The sequence below is a fragment of the Mustela putorius genome, unplaced genomic scaffold, assembly GCF_011764305.1.
Source record: "Mustela putorius furo isolate JIRA1106 unplaced genomic scaffold, ASM1176430v1.1 tig00003909_pilon_pilon_pilon, whole genome shotgun sequence".
NCBI classification, from domain to species: Eukaryota; Metazoa; Chordata; class Mammalia; order Carnivora; family Mustelidae; genus Mustela; species Mustela putorius.
Genome location: NW_025422057.1, coordinates 29,504,452 through 29,525,600, shown reverse-complemented (window position 1 = coordinate 29,525,600; position 21,149 = coordinate 29,504,452). Strand labels below are relative to the sequence as shown.

Here is a 21,149-nt window from a genome sequence, read left to right as displayed (position 1 = left end):
GAGATCAGGTCCCCAGCCCTAATTGTATGGGGCTGGAAGATGCAGTGTGGGTTGAGAAGCATCTCCCTGGGGCGCCTGGGTAGCTCAGTTGTTAAGCATCTTCCTTCGGCTCAGGTCTTGATATCCAGCCCAACATCGGGCTCCCTGCTTGGCAGGAAGCCTGCTTCTCCCTCTCCTACTCCCCCAGCTTGTGTTCCCTCTCTTGCTGTCTCTTTCTCTGTCAAATAAATAAATAAAAACTTAAAAAAAAATTTTTTTTAAAGAAACATTTTTTTTATGGGCAGTCTGCAGGTGGGATGAAGAGAGTCCGGCACAAGGGTAGGAGTGTGTGCACGCACGCACGTGGGCAGGTGTGCAGATGGGTTTTCCGTATGTAAAAGTATGAGATAAAGTCCAGAAACCACACCCAAAATTAGCTCTTTCATTTTAAAGTCATGGCTCCCTGGACACCTATTCAAATATGTTAAATCAAAGGGATAAACATCTCGGTTTTACAGGATTTTGAGAAAGTGTTCCCTGTGATACCAGGTGCACTGGTGCACCTTCAAAAGTGAAAAGTAAGACATCCCAGGTGGCACAGGCTCTCTTCCAGGGTCTATGGATGTCAACAGCCTCGGGAGGGTGTGGAGGAGGAAGAAGACAAGGGCCATTTCTTCCCAGTCCTGCAGAGCCACGTATTCTGCGTCCTTGCCCCTCAGTTTAGAGTAACTGCTGCGAAGCCCGTGAGCTTTAGCCTTAGGTGCCCATTTACCAGTGTTTCATCAGGGCGATCTGGAACAGAATGGAAATCTCTGCCTGCAGCGAGAGTCCCCAAGTGAGTGAAGGGAGGGAGGGGAGACCACAGCCTTGATGGACAGCTGTGCAGAGAGATTCCAGCTGCTGGAGCGAGCTGCAAGGAAATGTATTCCAAAGCCGAGAGCAAATGAAAAACTCTCAGAAAACAACCCCGAGTGCAGAGTGAAAACCCTGAATTCCTAAACATCTTGGTTTAAGATGTCAAGTCTCTGTAAAGTATAAAAGCATTTTATAATCCTCTAATCTGCACAGCGATCTGTACATTACTAATCTGGGAGTTAAAACAAAACAACAATAAACCCTTTGAGGAGCTGTACACATCCTTCCACTTAGTCATAGAGAAGGCCCAGGGGCTCATGGCATGTTCGCACCTTTGGCAAAATGGCTTAGTGCCTAAATGAAGGTTAGGATCCGGGTGAAACAGAAGATGAAAATCAGAAAATCAGCTGGGATATTGTTCCAGCATTTTCTGGAGCCACAGTTGTTCGCAACCTTGGCCACATATTTGAATCACCTGGGGAGCTTTAAAAATACTGGTGCCTGGGTCCCAGCCTGGAGAATTTTGGTTTAATTGGTCTGGGGTGTGGCTTGGGCATGGGGCTTTTTAAAGGTCCCAGGTGATTCATCTCGAAGCCATGGTTGAGCCCCAGGGGTAGGAGAGGGAGTGGGAAGGTGTTCGCAGTTGGGTAAGAGGAGATGCAAACAGCTTTCTAACCATCACATTCTGAAGTCATTTTGAATAAAAAGAGCCTTTCTCTCTGTTTTGGAGTACCATGTCAAGAGGCCACTTTTTTTTTTTTTTTTTAATCTAAAAGTAAGATGTGAACTTTCCAAAGGCAAGTTTTTTTGGCTAGTCTGAAGTGAGCATTTTTGCTCTTTCAAGAGAACTGCTTCCCTTCATGCCTCCCCTCCCATTCATCCACCAGGGAGATAAGCATTCTCCTCAGTCCCTACAGGCAAGCATGTGTGTAGCACATCCCAGGAGGAATTAAGACTCGAATCTTAAATCTGGATGAAGTATTTGCATAGATAACGAACTCTGCATTTCTTTAACATTAAAAAGGAAAACTCGGTGCTTTTTTTTTTTTTTTTTTTTTTTTTTTTTTTTTTTTTTTTTTAAAGATTTTATTTATTTATTTGACAGAGAGAGATCACAAGTAGGTAGAGAGGCAGGCAGAGAGAGAGAGGAGGAGGAAACAGGCTCCCTGCCGAGCAGAGAGCCCGATGCGGGACTCGATCCCAGGACCCTGAGATCATGACCTGAGCCGAAGGCAGCGGCTTAACCCACTGAGCCACCCAGGCGCCCTCGGTGCTTTTTTTGAAGAGCAAGTTCTCAAAGACATTTCAGTTTCTCTCAGGTCACAGGCTGTGGCACAGAGTTCCCTATAAACCAAAGGTGGTTCAAGCTCTTTCCAAGCAAGAGACACCCAAGAGGATTAAATATGTCATTCAGTACTTTCACGGCATTTTCCAGATAGGTCTATAATTATTTACTCAGATCACCCTGTATACGTTGGTTCTGGCTACTGTCTCTTTTCGAACCACAGAACCACAGAACACCCTGAAATGAGCACAAGGGTGAAAAGAGTCCAAATTCTCTATGTCTCAATGAGTAGTTAAGCTTACATTAACCAGAGATGTGTAAGGCTCATCTCTGTGTAGTTACTTCTTTGTAGTTTTTCTACAGATTGACTCAGAGCCTTGTGCAAGTATTTTTATAAATATGCATACTCATATATATTTACATTTCTACTTTCACAGTGTCTGTTTCAGACTTTCTCACCAGGAACTCTAGCTTGAACGCTGCTGTGAGCCTAAGTATGACCATCCCGCTCACTTGCCACCGGGCCTCTGGCTCGTCTTTCCTCCTGGAGGGCTCTCAAGTGCCCTAACAGGGCTGCCAATGAGGTGGTGGCATCGGCACAGCAGGGCCTTTACCTTCAGGTAAAAGAGGTCTCCATTCTAATGTCTGCTTTTAAAAAAGGGATCCTCTTGGGGTGCCTGGGTGGCTCAATGGGTTAAAGCCTCTCTGCCTTCGGCTTGGGTCATGATCCTGGGATCTTGGGATGGAGCCCTGCATCCCTGCATCGGGCTCTCTGCTCAGCGGGGAACCTGCTTCCTCCTCTCATTCTGCCTGCCTCCCTGCCTATCTGTGATCTCTGTCAAATAAATAAATAAAATCTTAAAAAAAAAAAAAAGGATCCTCTTTTTCCTGACTTTTTAGAACCAGCACCTGATGCCCTGTATGGATGGACAACTTCCGCACCCACTTTCAGCTCCAATAGTACTACGGACAGCCCTTACCTCTTACAGAATATCAAAACGCATTCCAGAGGCACTGAAGAAATAAACATAAAAAATGAAACAAAAAGGAAACTAGAAGAAAATAAAGATACATATTTATCTGATTTCAGGACTATAAATACATAGACATATGAGTGGGATGGAAGAAACCACAAAGCAAAAGATATATAGACTTGGGGCGCCTGGGTGGCTCAGTGGGTTAAAGCCTCTGCCTTTGGCTCAGGTCATGATCCCAGAGTCCTGGGATGGAGCCCCATGTCAGGCTCTCTGCTCTGTGGGGAGCATGCTTCCTCCTCTCTGCCTCTCTGCCTACTTGTGATTTCTCCTGCTCTGTCAAATAAAATCTTTAAAAAAAATTAAAAAAAAAGATATATAGGCTTAACTATATCTTATTTATCATATATATATATATATATACCTTATTTTATATCTTATATAAAAAGGGAATACTTCTGTATGTCAAGATATATCCTAAAAATGAAACAGTTGGAAAAACAGCAAATAAAATACTGGGGAAAATATTTTAACACATCTGATAGGTAGCAAAGCAGAAATTGCCTCATGTTAGAAAAAACTTACAAATCATTAAGAAAACAGATAACAACCCAATTGAAAAATAAGCAAAAGACATAGAAAATGCCTAAAAGCAATACTAAGAGACATGAAAAAATTTTCAACTTCACTAATACTCAAAGAATACAAATTAAGATGACAGCATTATTTTTCATTATGAAGTTGGCAGAGATTTAAAAATGTTACGTTTCTGTGTGATGAGGCAAACTGAAATAAGAAAATGCTCACACTTCCTACTCCTTCTCAGACCTCCACCACTGAGCTTGTCTGAGGTGAGAAAATTGAGCAGTTAATCATAGGAGATAAGGTTCTATAGCTCAGTGGATTCCAAGGTGAACAGAATAGTGAGCAATCTGGAAACCAGGCCATTTGAGGAATGGCTGAAGGAGTTAAGTGTTTAGCTTGGAGAGTACAACTCTACAGGGAGACACTGAAAAATTATTATGAAGAAGGTATAGATTTACTCTGCTTAATTTTCCTAAAGCAAGGGGAGAAATGGAAGAAAACACCCTTTGGCCACATACAAGGAGGCTCTTTCCTACCATCAGAGCTGTCAAGTCCCAGAGTGGGCTGACTCAGGACAGAAGCAGTCTCATCAAACAGAAGCTGACAGGCTTTCTATCAGGGATGCTCTAGAGGAAACTCCTTCTTCTTTTTTTTTTAATATTTTATTTATTTATTTGACAGACAGAGATCACAAGTAGGCAGAGAGGCAGGCAGAGAGAGAGGAGGAAGCAGGCTCCCCACTGAGCAGAGAGCCTGACATGGGGCTCGATCCATGGACCCTGGGAGCATGACCCAAGCTGAAGGCAGAGAGGCTTAACCCACTGAGCCCACCCAGGTGCCCCTAGAGGAAACTTCTTGATTGCTAAGAGTACTCTCAAACTTATTTCTCCTCTATAAAGTCATCTTTTAATAACTGCAGAACTTTTATAACATGGTTTATTTTAAGAAGAAACTAATTTAAATGATCCCAGACAAGTGAGAGAATGGAAACCTGCACAGAGTGGGTCTGGTCACACGGAATTCATAAACCCCACCATCATCATCAGAAGCTAGTATCAGCAGTGGAGAACTTACACACTTATGTGTCTGGAGTCTACTGAGGTAAGTTGTTTCAAAGTGTGTGAGTGAGATGTCTCAGTATAGAATTCTGAGGGTTAAGACTTTTCCCCAAGCTCCTTTTCCCAGATCTGTCCATGCCCCAAAATAAATGTGGCACTTCTAGTCATCTTTAGAGGCTGTGGTAGGTCAGGTGGTGGCCAGTTCTGCCCTCACACTCTCCAAACTCTGAATCTGGAGATGAAGTATCATAATGTGGTCTATTCCAACAGGGTCATGAAGATATTTTTAAACTCTTAGCACCTGGGTGTTAACTTGTGTATTTTCAGAACTATTCTGTTTGGCTAACATCAAATGACACCCTTCTAAAGGCATGCAGTTAGATGCCACTGTTTTTCTTTGATATAGGATTTAATGAATATGAAATCAAAGCAAAAGTCATATCCCAGAGAGATGGAAAAAATAAGCAGTATTCAGAAAAGAAAAAAATATGTTCATTTCTTCACAGAACAGGCAATAAGATTCTAGGTTCATAGGAACCTTAAGTTTCTTTCAGCTAACATCACCACAGCTATGCAGATATGAATATGAAGATACAGATATGAATATGAATATGCATCATACAGATATGAAATACAAACATTTAATATGGAACCTATTAGCCCTGAAGCAGAAATTCTCCACACCTCTCTCATGTACCATCCACAAGCCACTTCCTGTTAGCTGTTTGTTTCTAATAGCAGATGAACTCCTCGAGGACAGGGACCTCAGAATCCCGTTCCCCCTTTCCCCTAAATACTCTATACTGAATAGCTTTTGAAGGCTATTGATGGCGTGGGTTGGCATGAGGAAGATCAAGAGACATTCTGAGATGAAGCATTCACATTGAACTTCATGTTCAGACATTTTCCCCTAGTTTATCTACTTGGGATTCCTGAGCTCTTTGTAGTTACTGGACTATAGTTCATTGAAAATTTCAGCTGCGTTACTGGCCACTGCACAATAGACTGCTGAAGGGGAACAAGTCATGTCTGGCACAAAGTAGAATCTCAATAAAAGGTGATGAATGGATGAAGAAATATGAGACGGCTCATGTGCCAGCATCTTTCCCTCAGAGATGTAACTCTGGGCTTGAGCTCCAGTAGGGGAAGGAGAGTTAGCTAGCAGTGCTTATGTGTATAAGGTCAGAATGTCCTATGTCAAAATTGATTTTTATAGGTTTCAAATTAAACCAATTTATAGTAAGTGCTGGCATTGAATAATCCTTTTGTCCGAGAAGAGCATAGAAGAAACAGAAGGGAAAACACCAATTTTGCAAAGAAAAAAACCTTTTTATTAACATTCTATATGACTGGGAAAAAGAATCTTAGAAGCAGTTCACAGAAGACTTTTTAAGAAGGATCTGGAATTAGGACTTCTGAAGAAAAGTTAATGGAACAGAGGTGAGTTGGCGTAGAGGAGAGAACATTGCTGAGTACCCTGATACTCTTCACATTCATTCTGTGAAAAGCTTATGATGAAATGAAAGCAGACAGTATCGTGATAGCATTCAGTGATCCGTACTGTATGTTTGTCAATATGTCACTATAATTTTATATTGCTGGACTACTGGGGTAGCACAGTATTGAGGAGAGTGCACTGGATTTGGGGCCAGGAAAATTGGGTGCTAGATACTTTCTAACTCTATCACTTAATAGTTGTGTGACTCTTGAGGAAGTCACTTAATGCTCTAAGATTTCATTTCTCCAACTCTAAAGTGTGAGGGAGGCAGGGATTGTTCTACTTTCTTCTTGGTGCTATTCAGAGGGTCAAATGAGATAATGGCTCTTAAAGTCCTTTATTATCTATAAAGTCCCAGCCACAGTGGGTCACAGTGTTCTTATAAAATTGAGTGTTTGGACAAGATTGAAATTGTGGGCACTCATTCCCCAGAGGTCTTTAAACCTAGAGCATCGTCTAGTCCAGATGGCTTTGCCGTAGACTATTTAAGGGTAGGGAGAATGAAGCAGATCACTTCAAAATGTCATTCTGCCCTGGGATTCTTAGTAGCTGCTCATTCCCTCGAGTCAGAATAGAACAGTCAGTGTGATAAAGGTTGTTTCCTTCTTTTCTAATTTTTGGATAGCTTTCCCTTCAAATGGAATTGAATTAGACATATAGGGCAGGACACTGGGATGTGAGCAAACACCTGCTCTTGGTTTGACTTTTCCCTAAAAAAGTGAGTTCTGTTTTTTTATGTAAGTTGACTTCTTTGGCCCAGCTTCCTGTTGTTTCCCTGTTTGTTGAAAGACACTGGAGATATTTATGTCTTGGATAGAATCGATTCCCTAGAGGACAATGCTCACTGATTTGTGATCGCATCAGGCATTGGGAAGATTCTTTCCTTTGTGGATACAGAGATGCCCCCAATGTTCTCTTTGACTTCTCCAGAATGGGAACTATTATTGTCTTGGATATAAATGGTCAGTCTTCCTCCCAGACAGGTGAGAAACCAGGGAACAGGACCTGCAGAATGGACCTGCAGCTTGGAGATCTTCTGGAGAAAAACTAGCCCAATATTACTGCCACATCCTCTTACAGCACAGCCTCTTTGTGTGGCCTTTTAGTGGCCTGAAGAAGCTACTTGGCTGGTGACCATCGGCTCCAAAAGTGAAGTGGAAGTGGGGGATGGAGAATAGAAGAGAAAAATCTAATTTTACAGTTCAATGGGAAGCAGAACTCTTTTAGCTCACCCTCCCACTGAGTGAGAATCTTGGAGCCCCTCTGGGTTGGCCATGGCCGCTCACTCTCTGAATAATAGGCTACCTCCTAACAACCCTGTCCTCAGTCACACCAGATGAGTCTTTGGAAAATGAGCTCTTTTTGTGGTGAAATCTTTCTCTTTTAAATTATACTCCCTGGTTTGCCGTCACTTTAGAGGATTCTAGGCTAAATCTGTTTTCTTTCACTTCACAGTCCCTGAGTATCTAAGGAAAGTCCTTATGATTTGTGTTATTTTTCCTCTCGGAATGAAATCTCCCTATTTCCTTCAGCCATCCTTACAGAATATGTATTCTAGACACAGAACCCCCTCCTCTTGTATACACTATAGTTTTTGAAACTTCCATTCTCCTATCCTATAGGGTATAGGGCACCCACCTTTTGTCTGATTCCAAGAATGAGAACTATTTCTCACATAGAGAGTTGAGACTTGACGGGTGGGTCTTATGATGGGCTCACTCACTGAAATGACAAACAGGAACCTTCATTTGTGGGCTCGGATTCCCAGACTGTGCCTGATTAGCCCCTTAGGGAGGCTTCATGTGCAAAGTCTGACATTCTTAAGCCCCAGGATCTTTCCAGAGATTTCAAATATACCCAGCCCTGCTGACCACTCCAAGAGAATGAGAATTACCTCCTTGTTCTCAACCAGTCATAAATGTTTGCTGGCATCTCTCTACTCCTGAAACGCCAGGCTACAGCGCCTAACTGGTGGCTTGAATGGCACACTGACTTGCTCTGTATCCTCTTTCTGGTTCCTCCAGACAAGAGCAATTACAGGTTCCTCAGCTCCCAGAGCTTTCCATTTTTTTCTGAATTAATATGGCTCCAGGCTACAGCAAGGAATTAGCAGACACAGAACACAGAATCTGGCCCCAGAGGCTTATAAAACAGAGAAGGAGACACCAAAGGCTGAAATCACTTCCTTGCATTTCCTTTCATCCTTTCCTGCAGAGTCTGCTTCACCAAAACCACACCCTTCCTGTGAGACCCCCATCTCAGAACCACCGAGGGCTCCTGCATGCATTAGTAGTTACCGAGCAGAGCCCTGGGGGCACTGAACATATACACGACAGCCCCTGCTGGCAGCTAACAGTCCAAGATGGCGGGGCACAGGGTCAGAGTCACTGAGGTCAAGAATGGGAGCGGTGTCAAATTAGCAGTAGTTTACAGGAGAGAAATAGGCTTAGAGAATTAAGTGAAGGGCTCAAAGCTCCACAGTGAAGTAATGGCAGGATTAGGGCTGGAATCCAGTTCTCCTGACTTCCAATCCAAAACTCTCTTTAAAATGATATACGTAAAATCATATGTGCCTGACTGTATTTCTATACTTCTATACATATGTGTATGCATGGGTGTGCGAAATTTTCATTTGTAGAGAGCTCACATGCTCTAGCTCCCCCACATGCTCTAACCTGGTTCTCACAATCACCCCATCTGACAGGTATGGGAGCCGAGATTTGCCCACACGAGTAAATGGTAATAACTGGATTCATAGCCAGGCCTTCTGATTCTAGCTCCCTCCTCTTCTGACTGCGTAACATTGTTAGTTTGATCTCAGTGTCCATTACTGAATCCCTCTTCAGGACCCCCATGGAATGAAATTCTCTTTTACCCTGTCCCCCTCTAACATTCTCAACAAAACCCCTAACACAAATTGTCACTGAGATGGTGACGAGGTGAGGTACAAGAAAGCATAACAGGAGCACAGAGCACATCAGTAGCAAATGGGAGTCACCTCAGTCATTCTGCAGGACAGGTATAGGCAGGAGGGTCCGAGGTGTGGCCAGGTTCAAGCATCGGGAATAATCCTGGAGTAAACAGGGTTGGAGGCCCATATCCTTGGTTGGTGGGGGAAACAAACTCATAAAATGATGCTATGCTCTGACTACATTTCCTCTTGTTCCATGGTTTTGCATTTATACCATCTTTATTATAATCTTAACAAGCATCTTAGCAACACATTATCTTAAAAATCTGAGAAGACTCTGCTTTGGAAGAACATTTTAGAAATGTTAGAAAGAGAGCAATTGTTTCCTTCATCCCAGCCAGCTAGAGTCCCGAGCTGAGGAAAAAGAAGGCAATGGGTATTTCCCACACACCTCCTATGTGGCAGGAACTTTACATAGACTCCTGTGTTTACTCCTCTCCCCATGAGATGAAGAAACCGAGACCATATTATAGAAATTACATAACTTGCTTAAGGACACAGTCAGCAAATGGCTTGTTAGACTTAGGCATTTGGCTAGTTCCTTCCACGCAGTACACATGGTTTTCCCAGTTTTGGGCAGGCTCAGCTCCTAACCTCTGCTCCAGAGGACCAGGAGCGATCACAATCACAATCACTGCTTGAGGTGTCAGCCCTTCTGCAAGAAGCGACTTTGCAGGTCACTGGTGAATGGCAGTGGAAACTTGAACACACTCATGATCCTCAGAAAATCAGCCCCAGGATGAGAACTTTAGAGCTGGAAGAGACCTTACCAAACATACAGCAACTCTTGAATTTTGCAGATGAGAACACTGAGGCCAAAGAATTAGGATTAACTGATCGGCCAAGGTCAAACGATTTAGTGACTCTGGGACAAAAACTCATTTTCCTGCCTAGGATAAAGACCAGGAATTCAGCATATTAGTCATGAATGACTGGGAAATAGAAAGAGAAGGGATAAAATACTTGAGTGTCTCCTAATACAGGTAGGATTGCGAGGAAAGAAAAGTAGAAGCAATGTACATGTAGCTGGAGAAAAGAGCCCGTATATGAACCAAAATTGAAAATACAGATCTAGGGTGGGCTAAAGAGACTCAGTAAGTGACTTCCCAGATTGTGTTTTGTTCCCATTGCACATACAGTTGGAAGCCAAATGCAAGCCACCAAGGTTGCAGTGAAACAGCGAACAATTATAGCACAAATAGTTGTGGGCAGCTGTGGGAGTGCAAGCCACCTGCTCCAAGTTTACAGCTTTGTTAAACTTGGTAAACATTAAAAATGTAATAGGAATGCTCCCAGTCTGTACAGCATCCCATACTCTTCCTGGGAGGCCTTACTCAGGGAGCTGAGGTGGCCTTGTCTTCCACGAGGCTCTTCTCTCTGTGGCCTAGAGCTGCTTTCTTTTGGTGGAGGTCAGGGTTGGCAACAGTCTCTGGTAGAGTCGAAGGGAGGTAGGGAGTATCACAGAATCATAAATTTTTAGAGTTTGAGGGAATCACAGAGCCCCAGAATATAATGTCTCTCCTAACATTCTGATAAGGAAACTTGAGATCCAAGAGGTGATGTGTCCAAAGTTATAAGTTTAGGGGCAGAACAAACTCTTGATCTCTGAAATTTTGACCCTTTGTCCTCATGAGGTTCATAGATGCCCACAACAAGGGAGTTCTAGCATTACCTATTCATTACAGCTGAAAGGGGCATGGCTTTCAAGCCCCAAGGTTTTCACTTGTCACGTGACTAGGGGGTGCTATTGGCATTTAGTAGGCAGGGGCCCAGGATGTGAATAAGTAACTTGAAATGAGATCATCCTTCATAACGAATTGTCTTGCCCAAATAACAAAAAATGCCCTTGTTGAGAAATATTTTGTCTACCATTTGACTTTACAGTTGAGGAATCTAAGCCTAGAGACAGGGACAGGCTTGACAAGGGTCTCAGAGGGAGTCAGCAGTCCCCTGACTCCATCCCACTGAGACCCTGAGTGAAATAGCAGCAGGAAAATGACAGTGCTAGATCCTTCCCTTTCCAATTCCTGCTGCACTTGCTCTTAAGCTATTTCTAGGTCTGCACTTACTTGGATTTGAGCCCCTCCTGTCCATAGGGCTGCAGCAGATACTGGTGCACGAGCTTGTCCCTGAGAGTCCCAGCCAGTTTGATTTTCTTTCTTGATCGGTGCAGGTTGATGATAAAAAGTGTAATAGACCCTCGAACATAGTTGTGGCTGAGATGGAGAAGGAGAAGGGTAAGATGGAAATAAGGTGGTCAGTCAGATGCTGCTAAATAATTTATAGACTGCACCAAACAGGACTGCCCCAGGAAAGGACACTTATTTTATGATTCTTGACCACCGATGACCATCAAAGATAGAAGGCCTTGTTATTGTTTGTGGTTTCTTGCAGAGAAGATACCCGGTTCCCACCACACTTCTTTCGTTTTTGTTTAAATATATTACAATGACTTTAGAAAATAAAATATCTTTTTCTGAGAATGAAAATAAAACATGCTGACTACATGGGGAAAAAGGGAAAAATACAGAGAAATACAAAGAAAAAGAATTCTCCTATAATCCAAGTATCTTGAGATATGATAAAATTTTGGTAAACATCCTTCCAGTATTTTTTGTTTATTAATTCAACATTAATTCACGTATTTACTGAGTACTTTGACATATATATATATATATATATATATATATATATATATATATTCCCAGTTTTCATCTAATTGAGACCACATTGTTTTTTCAGTTCATGAACATCTTAAACATATTCCCATCTTATTATGTTAGTGTATTTTCTTCTACTTACAGAAGAATGCTAAATTCTTCACTTATATAAATGTACCATAATTTATTTAGTTAACCCCCTACCTTTGGGGACTTACATTTTTTCAAAATTTGCCATAACAAAATTACATATGCTAGTATATAAATTTTTTGCATGTCACCATTATTTCAAATAAAGTCCTGGAAGCTGGACACATTAAGACTAGGGGGAAGGCACATGGCATGATTCCTAACCAAATCTTCTGGTTCATTCCCAGTGAAGCCTCTCCTTGTGGGAAGATTTTCTGTCCCTACTGTGTTGAACCCTAGGGTTCACACGATTGGTTTTGGCCAATGAAATGTGGGTAGATGTGTTCAAATTTCTGTGCAGAAGTTTTATAAGGCAGCCTGTGTTTTGCCATGTCTCTTTTCCCTGTGCCAGAAGACCAATGATGTTCTCAAGAGAGGCTACTCTATTGACCTGCAACCCAGAATGAAGATGATGTAGAGCAGAGCCACAGTTGAGCCATGACAGACAGGTAGTATGCATGAGAAATACACTTTTTTATTGAAAGCCATGGAGATTTGTTGGTCCTCCATTATCATGGCATAACCTCACCTATCCTGACTGATACACACATTTTGCTAACACTGATGTTAACTGCCTAGAAAGCTTCTACCAATTTGCTCTGTTCAACTACCTACAAGAGCACCCATTTCCTCATACCCTTAAGAATAATGGATATTTCCTTTGCCTTTGGGGGCATGTCTTGAAAGAAGTGACTTCTTGGACAGGATAGGATGGATAGGACTGGAAGAGATTATGCTGAGTGAAATAGTCAAGCAGAGAGAGTCAATTATCATATGGCTACACTTACTTGTGGAGCATAAGGAATAACACAGAGGACATTGGGAGATGGAGAGGAGAAGTGAGTTTGGGGAAATTGGAGGGGAAGACAAACCATGAGAGACTGTGGATTCTGAGAAACAAACTGAGGGTTTGGGAGGGAAGGCAAGTGGGGGGATTGGGTAAGTCCCGTGGTGGGTATTAAGTAGGGCACGTATTGCATGGAGCACTGGGTGTGGTACATAAACAGTGAATTTTGGAACACTGAGAAAAAGATAAATTAAATTAAATTTTAAAAAAGAGTAAAGGATATTAACCTTTTAAAATACTCTTATCAATCTAAGAGGTGATAGTAGGATTTTGTGTTATACTAATTTGCATTTTTAAAAAAATTCACGCTGAGGGGCAGCATTGTTTTCATTTGCCTGTTTGCCATTTTATCTCTTCTTTTGTGAACTGGCTATTCATGTCCTTTGCCCATTTTCTTATTGATTTATAAAAACTATTTATTAAAGATAGTGAACCTTTGTCTGTATGTATGTTGCAAAATTTCCCCCAGGTTTCTTTGATCACTTCAGTTTGTTGACATTGTATTTTGATGTATGAAACTTTAAAACTCTTAGATAGCCAAATTTATTGATCTTTTTGATTTCAGCTTTTGCTGTTTTACCTACACCAAAATTATAAAACTATTCACATTTTGGAATCCTTTTAAACCAGCACAGGATGTTCAGAAGCCTGGAAGAACTATATGCCTACATGCAAGAGCCTTTCAGCATGTATCAACAAAACTATAATGATTTCCTTCTTTCTTGTAGGAAAAAAGACTTTGTTTCTAAGGGGTCCCCTAGGGCCCCATCTGGATGGGTTAATGAGAGGAAACAGAAGAAATGACCCAGTCCTGCCTTCAAAGGAGGAGTTTAGAGAAACTCTAAGTCAACTTTGCCCAGAGGAAAATATCATTCTTTGCAGAAACAGCATCCCTTAGCCTCTGGGTCACTCACCTCTGCTTCTAAAGGTGCTAATTAAGAGTAGAGTGACTAAGGACAGGTCAACTGATAACTTGGGTTGTTTCTGTTTTTTAATAAAACAGTTGCTAGGGCTCATCCTGAAGACTTTGATTCCATCTGTTTGTGATGGAAGCTAAGAATGTGTGTGTGTGTGTGTTGTGTGTGTGTATAAGTCTTTCTAGGATATTTGGCAGATAACTTGAGTTTGGGAACCATTTGCCTAGAACAATCAATTAAGGTTAGAAGAAGAATTCCCAAAGTATATTCCATTGACTTTGTGTCAGATAATTTTCCTTACATCTGTAGGAGGGCACATTACTGTGTTCGAAGGCTTTCTGAACGCCTGCACTGATACTCTGATAAATTATTATATGACTTTTCTCCCTGGTTCCTTCTCTGGTGCTTCTTAATCTTCTGAAGCATGTGAAGTAGTTTTTGGAGCCAGCTGAGTTAGGTCAGAAAATAATGCCCATTTACTGTGCAGACTTGTGTCACTGGAGCTCAGAAGATGCTGCTAGCTGGTGTCCTGCATTTGCTGTCATTAAAAGAACACCAACTATATTCCATTGGTGGGCTTTAAGCATAGCTTTGCTGAAGAAATTGAATGAAACACCATTAACTACAGGTACTCTGGGCCTCAGTGTGAGCAAAAGTAGGCATGCCTGGGCACCAGTTGTGCCAGACTGCGGTAAACTCTTTTGCTAACTACCATCAGATAACCTCAAAGGTCATCAGTGGAGGAGGAAGAGCCTCATGCTTGCATTTACGAGTTTTTCCTCTGCAGAGCTGGGGCAGGATGAGCCCTCGGAGACTGAAGAGAAGGGTGGGATGCTGGGAAGTGGTGGGTGGGAGGGAGACCTGAAATCACAGCATTGCTGCAGGGAAAGCTGTCTTTTCAAGCGCTTGGCAATGGTCTGATTTCCATTTACATAGTTCCCCTGGGGGAGACAAAGCAGTACCGAAAGCCAGCCCAGAGACCCCTGAGCAGAGGCTTTCACAGAATCCATGGACCGTCCTCAGGTAGGAACTAGCATTGAAGATTGCCTCAGCCATCCCTTCTGCTTGGCTGAGGGGCAGGGATTTAAGCAGAGGTCATTTGGCTGTGAAAATACATTCTTGGCTGGGGAGTGTAGCACCAACCTGAAAGTACTGTGTCGAGAATCCAGAGTCCTAAAGAATATATATTCTCTGCCCACAGAAAAATAATCTGGAGGAGTATCTATTGCCCATGAAGATAGGGTCTGACTGGTGGCTTTTGGTTCTCTTAGTGAATGTCCTTTTCTGCTTGGTAGAACATCTACTTTACCCCATGTCTCTCTCATGGTGAGACTTCTTCCTCAGCAGGGAATCCATGCATCTGGAGTTCATCTTTCTGGCTGTTCCTTTGCTGCTTGACATCTTCTCTGTGATGCCATGGGGGTAAGAGGAAGTGAATCGGGGAAGGGAGGCTCAAAGTGGGGTATCCTGAATGTAAGAGGTGGGGGACATCATAGGGAGAGGTGCATTTTGACTTCCAGATAAAAAATAGTCACTGTTCTAGAAATGTCTCCAGTGAAGCTGGGAGGCAAGAAAAGGAAAGAGAAGATGGTGCTTTGGACTCCATGGTTATTTCCAGTGAAAGTCCATGTGTTTGAGAACCGGGTTGGTCCATTGACTCCAAATCTAACTCAAAGTTTTTGGGTTCGGTAAAAGTCAGGCCATGTTTTGCCAAACATTTTTTTCCCCTAATTTCAAAGCCCCTGTGTATTTTAAGGGAAATTTAATCCACATGTTTCTGATTCATTTACACTTAACTCATCAAAATATTGTTTTGTAAGAGTCATTTGATGTCCAAGAAGCCTCAGGAACCTTTTTTATGAGCCTTTAAAAAAGTTTCTTCTAAAAAACAGGAAGTCATGTTTTGCCAATAATAAACAAACTTGAACCCCAAAAGGCTCAATTTTGCTTCAATATCCACCAGGTTCCAATTGGTTCTGAACTTGGCTTAAGACCTCAACTCCTCCCCAGAAACATACATTGTTTCAGCCGAATGGTTTATAAAAAAACAACGTTTCCCAGTCAAAATGTATTTGTTCTCTGAACAAGAAGATCTAAGGTGAGAACTGCCATACTGCAGGGCTCCTGATCTATTGACTCTAGAACAGAAGGCAGCAGAGCACCTGCTGGTATTGGTGTGCATATGGAACTTTTGGTTCTCAACTGATCATAAAACACACCACTCTCCTAGGTCAGAAACAAACCACAATGTAAGAGAGTGCCATGAAAGGCAGTGAGGTATTCAAATAGAGGTTGCAAAACTGCCAAGGAGGTTGCAAAAGGAAATTCTGCTGTACAGGACATTGGGCCCAAAGATCTCTGAGGGTTCTTCCCAAGTGTAAAATTCTTTGCATTATTAATGGTATTATTATTTGCATAGAGGGGTGATACCATAAGACTTCTGGAATTCAGTCTGATAATATAAGTGCAGATATCTGGCAAGATGCTTGGCACACAGCAAGTGCCCAGTCTACACTGGAGTGCAGGAGTTGTTTCAATGTCTCTCTGGATTGTTCTACTGCTAAGTTTATACTTTCTCACCCAATCCCTGTTTTGACCAAGGATATATATTTTCAGAGTATTGGTCAGGAGTGGCTAGTGTGAACATGCCCACTCTGGGACATTTCTGTGACCTTAAGTTGTTGACCATGAATAAACCAAGTGAATCAGTAGTGCTTCCTCATGACTGTCGTGGAATATGAGGGGCGCAGGCACGGTACATGGCTTCCCAGGGAGAAGGAGCAGACACACTTGTCCTACCTTTGTGCTTACCTATCTGGGGTACCTGACACCCACAGCATGGAGGATATCTACAAACCCAGCCATCTTGTGCATCCATCGTGGGCTTACTTTCTAATAGGAACAAAAAGACCTTCCACCCTGTTATTCTCATTGCAGCCATATGTGCAAGAGATCACTCAAACATCATCTTCCTTTTTTAATGCGGAAGAGGGGCGGTACTGACAGAAGCACAGTGGCACTGTTTCCCCAGAGAGGTTCTGAAGTGGATTCCCACAGAAAGCAGAGGAGAGCTGGTGATTAGAGAGAATATTAAATCCAGATGATTTTAGTGACTGGTTTGAGGTCTCCTGCTAGTGAATGGTAGAATTCTTAGCCATTCTAGTACACCACCACGTTCTGGATGATATGCTGATATCAAAGGGGAAGATGTAAATCATCCATGATGTCTTGATGCCCTGATTCTGCATGCATGCATTCATTCATTCATCAAACATTTCCTGAGGTCTTCATGCCAGTTTACCATATTAGACACCAAGAATACAAAAATGAATGAGACACTGGCCCTGAGTTCATGGTATATTTAGAATATTAGTGACAACTCCCTACAAGCATGTTAAAGAATGTGAGGATGAGCACTGGGATGAGACTATGTGAGGAGCCCTCTCTGAGGACATGGAAATCCTGCTAAGCCCACGACCACTGACATTTCCCCCCTGGTTCCTCAGACCAATAGTATAAAGGGCACAGCTGATGTGTTTCCCAAAGGAGAGAAAAGGTGCCAAGGGTAATATTTCTCTCTTGAAGCTGGGGGTCCTCCTTTTGAGTGGTTACCTCAGGGCCAGGGTGGAGACAAGGAGTACAATGTATCCTTGTGTGGTGATCAGATAACTCCAGCCAGAGCCATAAAGCAGTCACTCTCTGTCAGGTATTGGATTGAGCTTCCTGTTGAGCAAAAGGCACGTTGAAAGCCTCTGGCCTCGGCCCAAACCAGCCTCCTCTCATCCACAATAGGCACTTGTATCTACAGACAAGACAACTGGCCCCTGGCCCCACTATGTTCAGAGTGATTCTTTGAAAAATCTTATCATGATAAATTAATTGACTTGGCTCCTCTCTCATCAAGGAAGGAGAAGGAACGTCTATTGTAACCTGACCACTGGAGCTCTTTGTGCTATCCACTGCCCATGATCAGTCCCTGATAGGCCCACCGGAATAAAGTTCTGGCTGGAGGCACTGGCTTCCTCCTCCCATCCTCCACTGGCATTAAGAGAAAGAGTTCTTTTTCAGAGTTGCCTACTCTGCTCCTTAAATAGGAAGTGATGTAGAAGAGCCAAATATGGTCAGATGGGTTTGGCTTTAGGATCTGTTTTCAGTTTTTACATTCCGATCCTCATGTTTTAAAATTCTATCTGCCTTACTTTATTTATTTACTGATAATTATTTTTCCTGTTTATTTACAGACAACTTCAATGACAACCAGTGCTTCTGATCAAAAAGAGAAGGTTAGACACACTGTACCACACTGATTATTCTAAGTCCAGCCCAGTAAAAAAAAAGAAAGTCTAATCTTTATTTAACCTCCTATGATTTAAAATAGTTGGAAAGATTTCTGAAATACTGAAAATGGTTCTAAAGCTGGCATAACTTCCTTTGGGCTTTCCAGCTTGGGACACACAGGTCTAGGGCTAGATTTCTAATGGGAGAGCTTTCCAGCGTGCACCTTAGAAATGTAGACTTATTTCCTTAAGCTCTGCTGCTGGATCATAGGAACACATTTTGTGTCTCTAGCTTTGGTTCAGGTGTAGATACACACAAAAAGCCTCGTGGGCCTTATCAACTGGAAGAGAGAAAATGTTCAATAAAAATTTGTTGGATGAAAAAGTAAATGAACAAATGGCATGTGTTTTTATGAACTTTTTGTGTATCAATCCTTTGAGAGTGAGAAAATGGTTTTACCTGGGGAAAAAGCTATTTATCAGAGGTCCTTTGAAACCTGCAAAGAACAGGTATAATGACTCCAGAAGCAGTTTACAGTTAGTCTTTTAGGGGTCCCAAATGGTATGGAATTCTAAGAGCAGCCTGAAGCCTGAAGCCCCTCGGGAGTGGCTTTCTGTGACATGTCTCTGAAGACTTACTTGTGATGGTTTGTGCAGTGAGCATATATCCTTAGTTTGTCCCGGATCACTCGGCCTGGCCGTGGCTTCCGTTGGAGCCCAGCCACATGCACAGCCAAGACTTTGGGGCCGATCAGGCGCTTGTAAAGGAGAGAGAGCCAGTAGTCCTGAGGAGAATAGAGAGGTGGAGGGTTAGAGAAAGAAGCATGTTGATTGTCATGAGTAAACATATCAATACATAGGCCAGAAACCACTTCTTTCCAGGGGTACAGTGAATCATGACTAAAGAGACCCTAATCCTCTAAGCATGTCAACTCAATTAAGTGCTCACCTTGGGTTGATCATGAAATGGGCACTGTCTAAAGTGACCTTTTCAATTGACTAAATGAATTTGGGGAAATTTAAGTGGGGTGGACCCAGACAGGCATGCAAAACAAATGAATCAAAGTTTTTCACATACGAAATAATAACCTTTTGGGGCCTTACATTTTCAACTTTCTTTTCCTATGACTTGACTTTTGCACTAGTTTATGACTTATGATTAACTGTAGAGTAGAAGATTTCCAATCTTTAGGATTGTCATCAGTATAAGAATCCAAATGTCATCCTCCCAATATTGTTACTAAACACTATTAGTGTGGTGGGAGGGAGATGAAAGTCCTCCAGGCAAGACACCAGGGTCCTGGATTCCAGAGTCAGAAATGCAAACAGAAGAATGTTTACAAACCATGGTGCTACTTCTTGGTCATCCTCAATAATTCTGAAATAAAAAGAATAATTCTAAACTAACAGAATGTGATGTTTTTGACCATTCTGACATCCATTTGTAACTGATTAATAAATATTCAATCTGTGATCCACACATGTATTTGAACTTACAAAGCCTCTTCACTGCCACCTTAATTTCTATGGTATTTGCTATTATCACATTTTGTTTTTATACTTGATACAAGATATATTTTGTATACTTGATACAAGATATATTTTATATTTTGTAATTGGATTTGCTCTTATATCCAATTATGGGGTAATGACTTCAGTGTTTATAACTCCCATGTAAAAAAGGGCTCCCTAATTTGTTTGGGGGCTTCCTCCCTCCCCATAATTCTGGATTTCCAGAACCATGCCATTTAGTGTGGACATGCTACTCAAGGTCTTAAAGACATCATGCATGTTTTCTCAGTCTTCATCTTTCCAGGCAGAAATCTTTTAATGATCTTCTTCTTCTTCTTCTTCTTTTTTTCCCCCTTGTGTGGTCTTCTATAATATCAGCTGCTTAAAAATGTCTGTTGAATTGCATAAATCAGAACAAAGTCTCAAAGTCCCTTTGCTGGCAGAATAGCTCTATGTCTGCTCTGAGTAGTGAGCTATAAGACTTGCTTAACCACCTACCTTAGTTAAATCTAAGTGTCCTCAGAATGGCTGCTAAATATGGTCTCCTAATATTTAAAATGCCAAATATTTTATCACCATCAATCATATAAATGAAAAAAACTCATTGGTTCTATTTGCTCTTATTTGATGGCAATTTCCGTATTTTTAATTTGCAGTAAACTTTGTGAACTGATTATCACAATCATCCCTGTTTTCAATGGGATATCCACCTTTTTCTAATTGATTTGCAATACATCTTTTAATATTATTGGTAAGAGCCTTTAGAATGAAAAAAAAAAGAGTCTTTAGAATGTATATTGAACAAATATATTCCATCCAAGTTTGTAGCTTACTTTTTATCAATGTTTATGATTTTTTTGACATGGAAAATTTTTCAAGAAAATTTTAGATAAATATATCCATTTATTTCTTTTGATTTATTTCACTTCTTTCATTCTTACAAAGTCCTTTCTCACACAAAGATCAGATCAATCTTCACTGATATTTCTTATAGTTCTTTTTATATAATCATTTAGAAGTGTAACCTCTTGTGGGGTGGGAAGTTGGGCCAGCCTGGTAGTGGGTATTGTGGAGGGCATGTATTGCATGGAGCACTGGGTGTGGTGCATAAACAAGGAATTCTAGTACACTGAAAAGCAATTAAAAAAATTAAAAAATTTATATAAAAAAGTGTAGCCTCTTAATTCATTGAAAACTATTAGCTGTATGGTATTAATTATTTTCTAAACTATTTACAACAACTAGCTGTAGAATCATACAGTTGATAACCTATTCTGGAACACATCTTGATCATGTACCAAGTTTTATATATATGTAAAAACATAAACATATCTATAATATATATTATAACATTATAATATGCAATATAACATCAGTTTTATATCATTTTCATTATTACAGTTAACATCTTAATATCTAGAGGTTCAAGTTCATTTCATTTATAATTTTTCTTTGTTCAAACTTTCTTTAATTAGTCATATCCATTTATTTTTCCAAATGAACTTTGAAATATTTTTGTCTTGTTGCACAGAAATTTGAGGC

At 41.3% G+C, this 21,149-nt stretch overlaps 1 protein-coding gene across 1 annotated transcript in view; it reads right to left on the bottom strand.

Moving 5' to 3' along the window:
- The window catches only part of HPSE2 (heparanase 2 (inactive)), a 708,692-nt gene that overhangs the window by 13,840 nt on the left and 673,703 nt on the right, over positions 1 to 21,149 (bottom strand). The window contains exons 10-11 of the mRNA XM_004749516.3: positions 18,735 to 18,880; positions 11,275 to 11,421 (exon numbers count right to left, since the gene is read on the bottom strand). Of these exons, the coding sequence (XP_004749573.1) occupies positions 11,275 to 11,421; positions 18,735 to 18,880 (293 nt within the window). The remainder of the gene's footprint in view (positions 1 to 11,274; positions 11,422 to 18,734; positions 18,881 to 21,149) is intronic.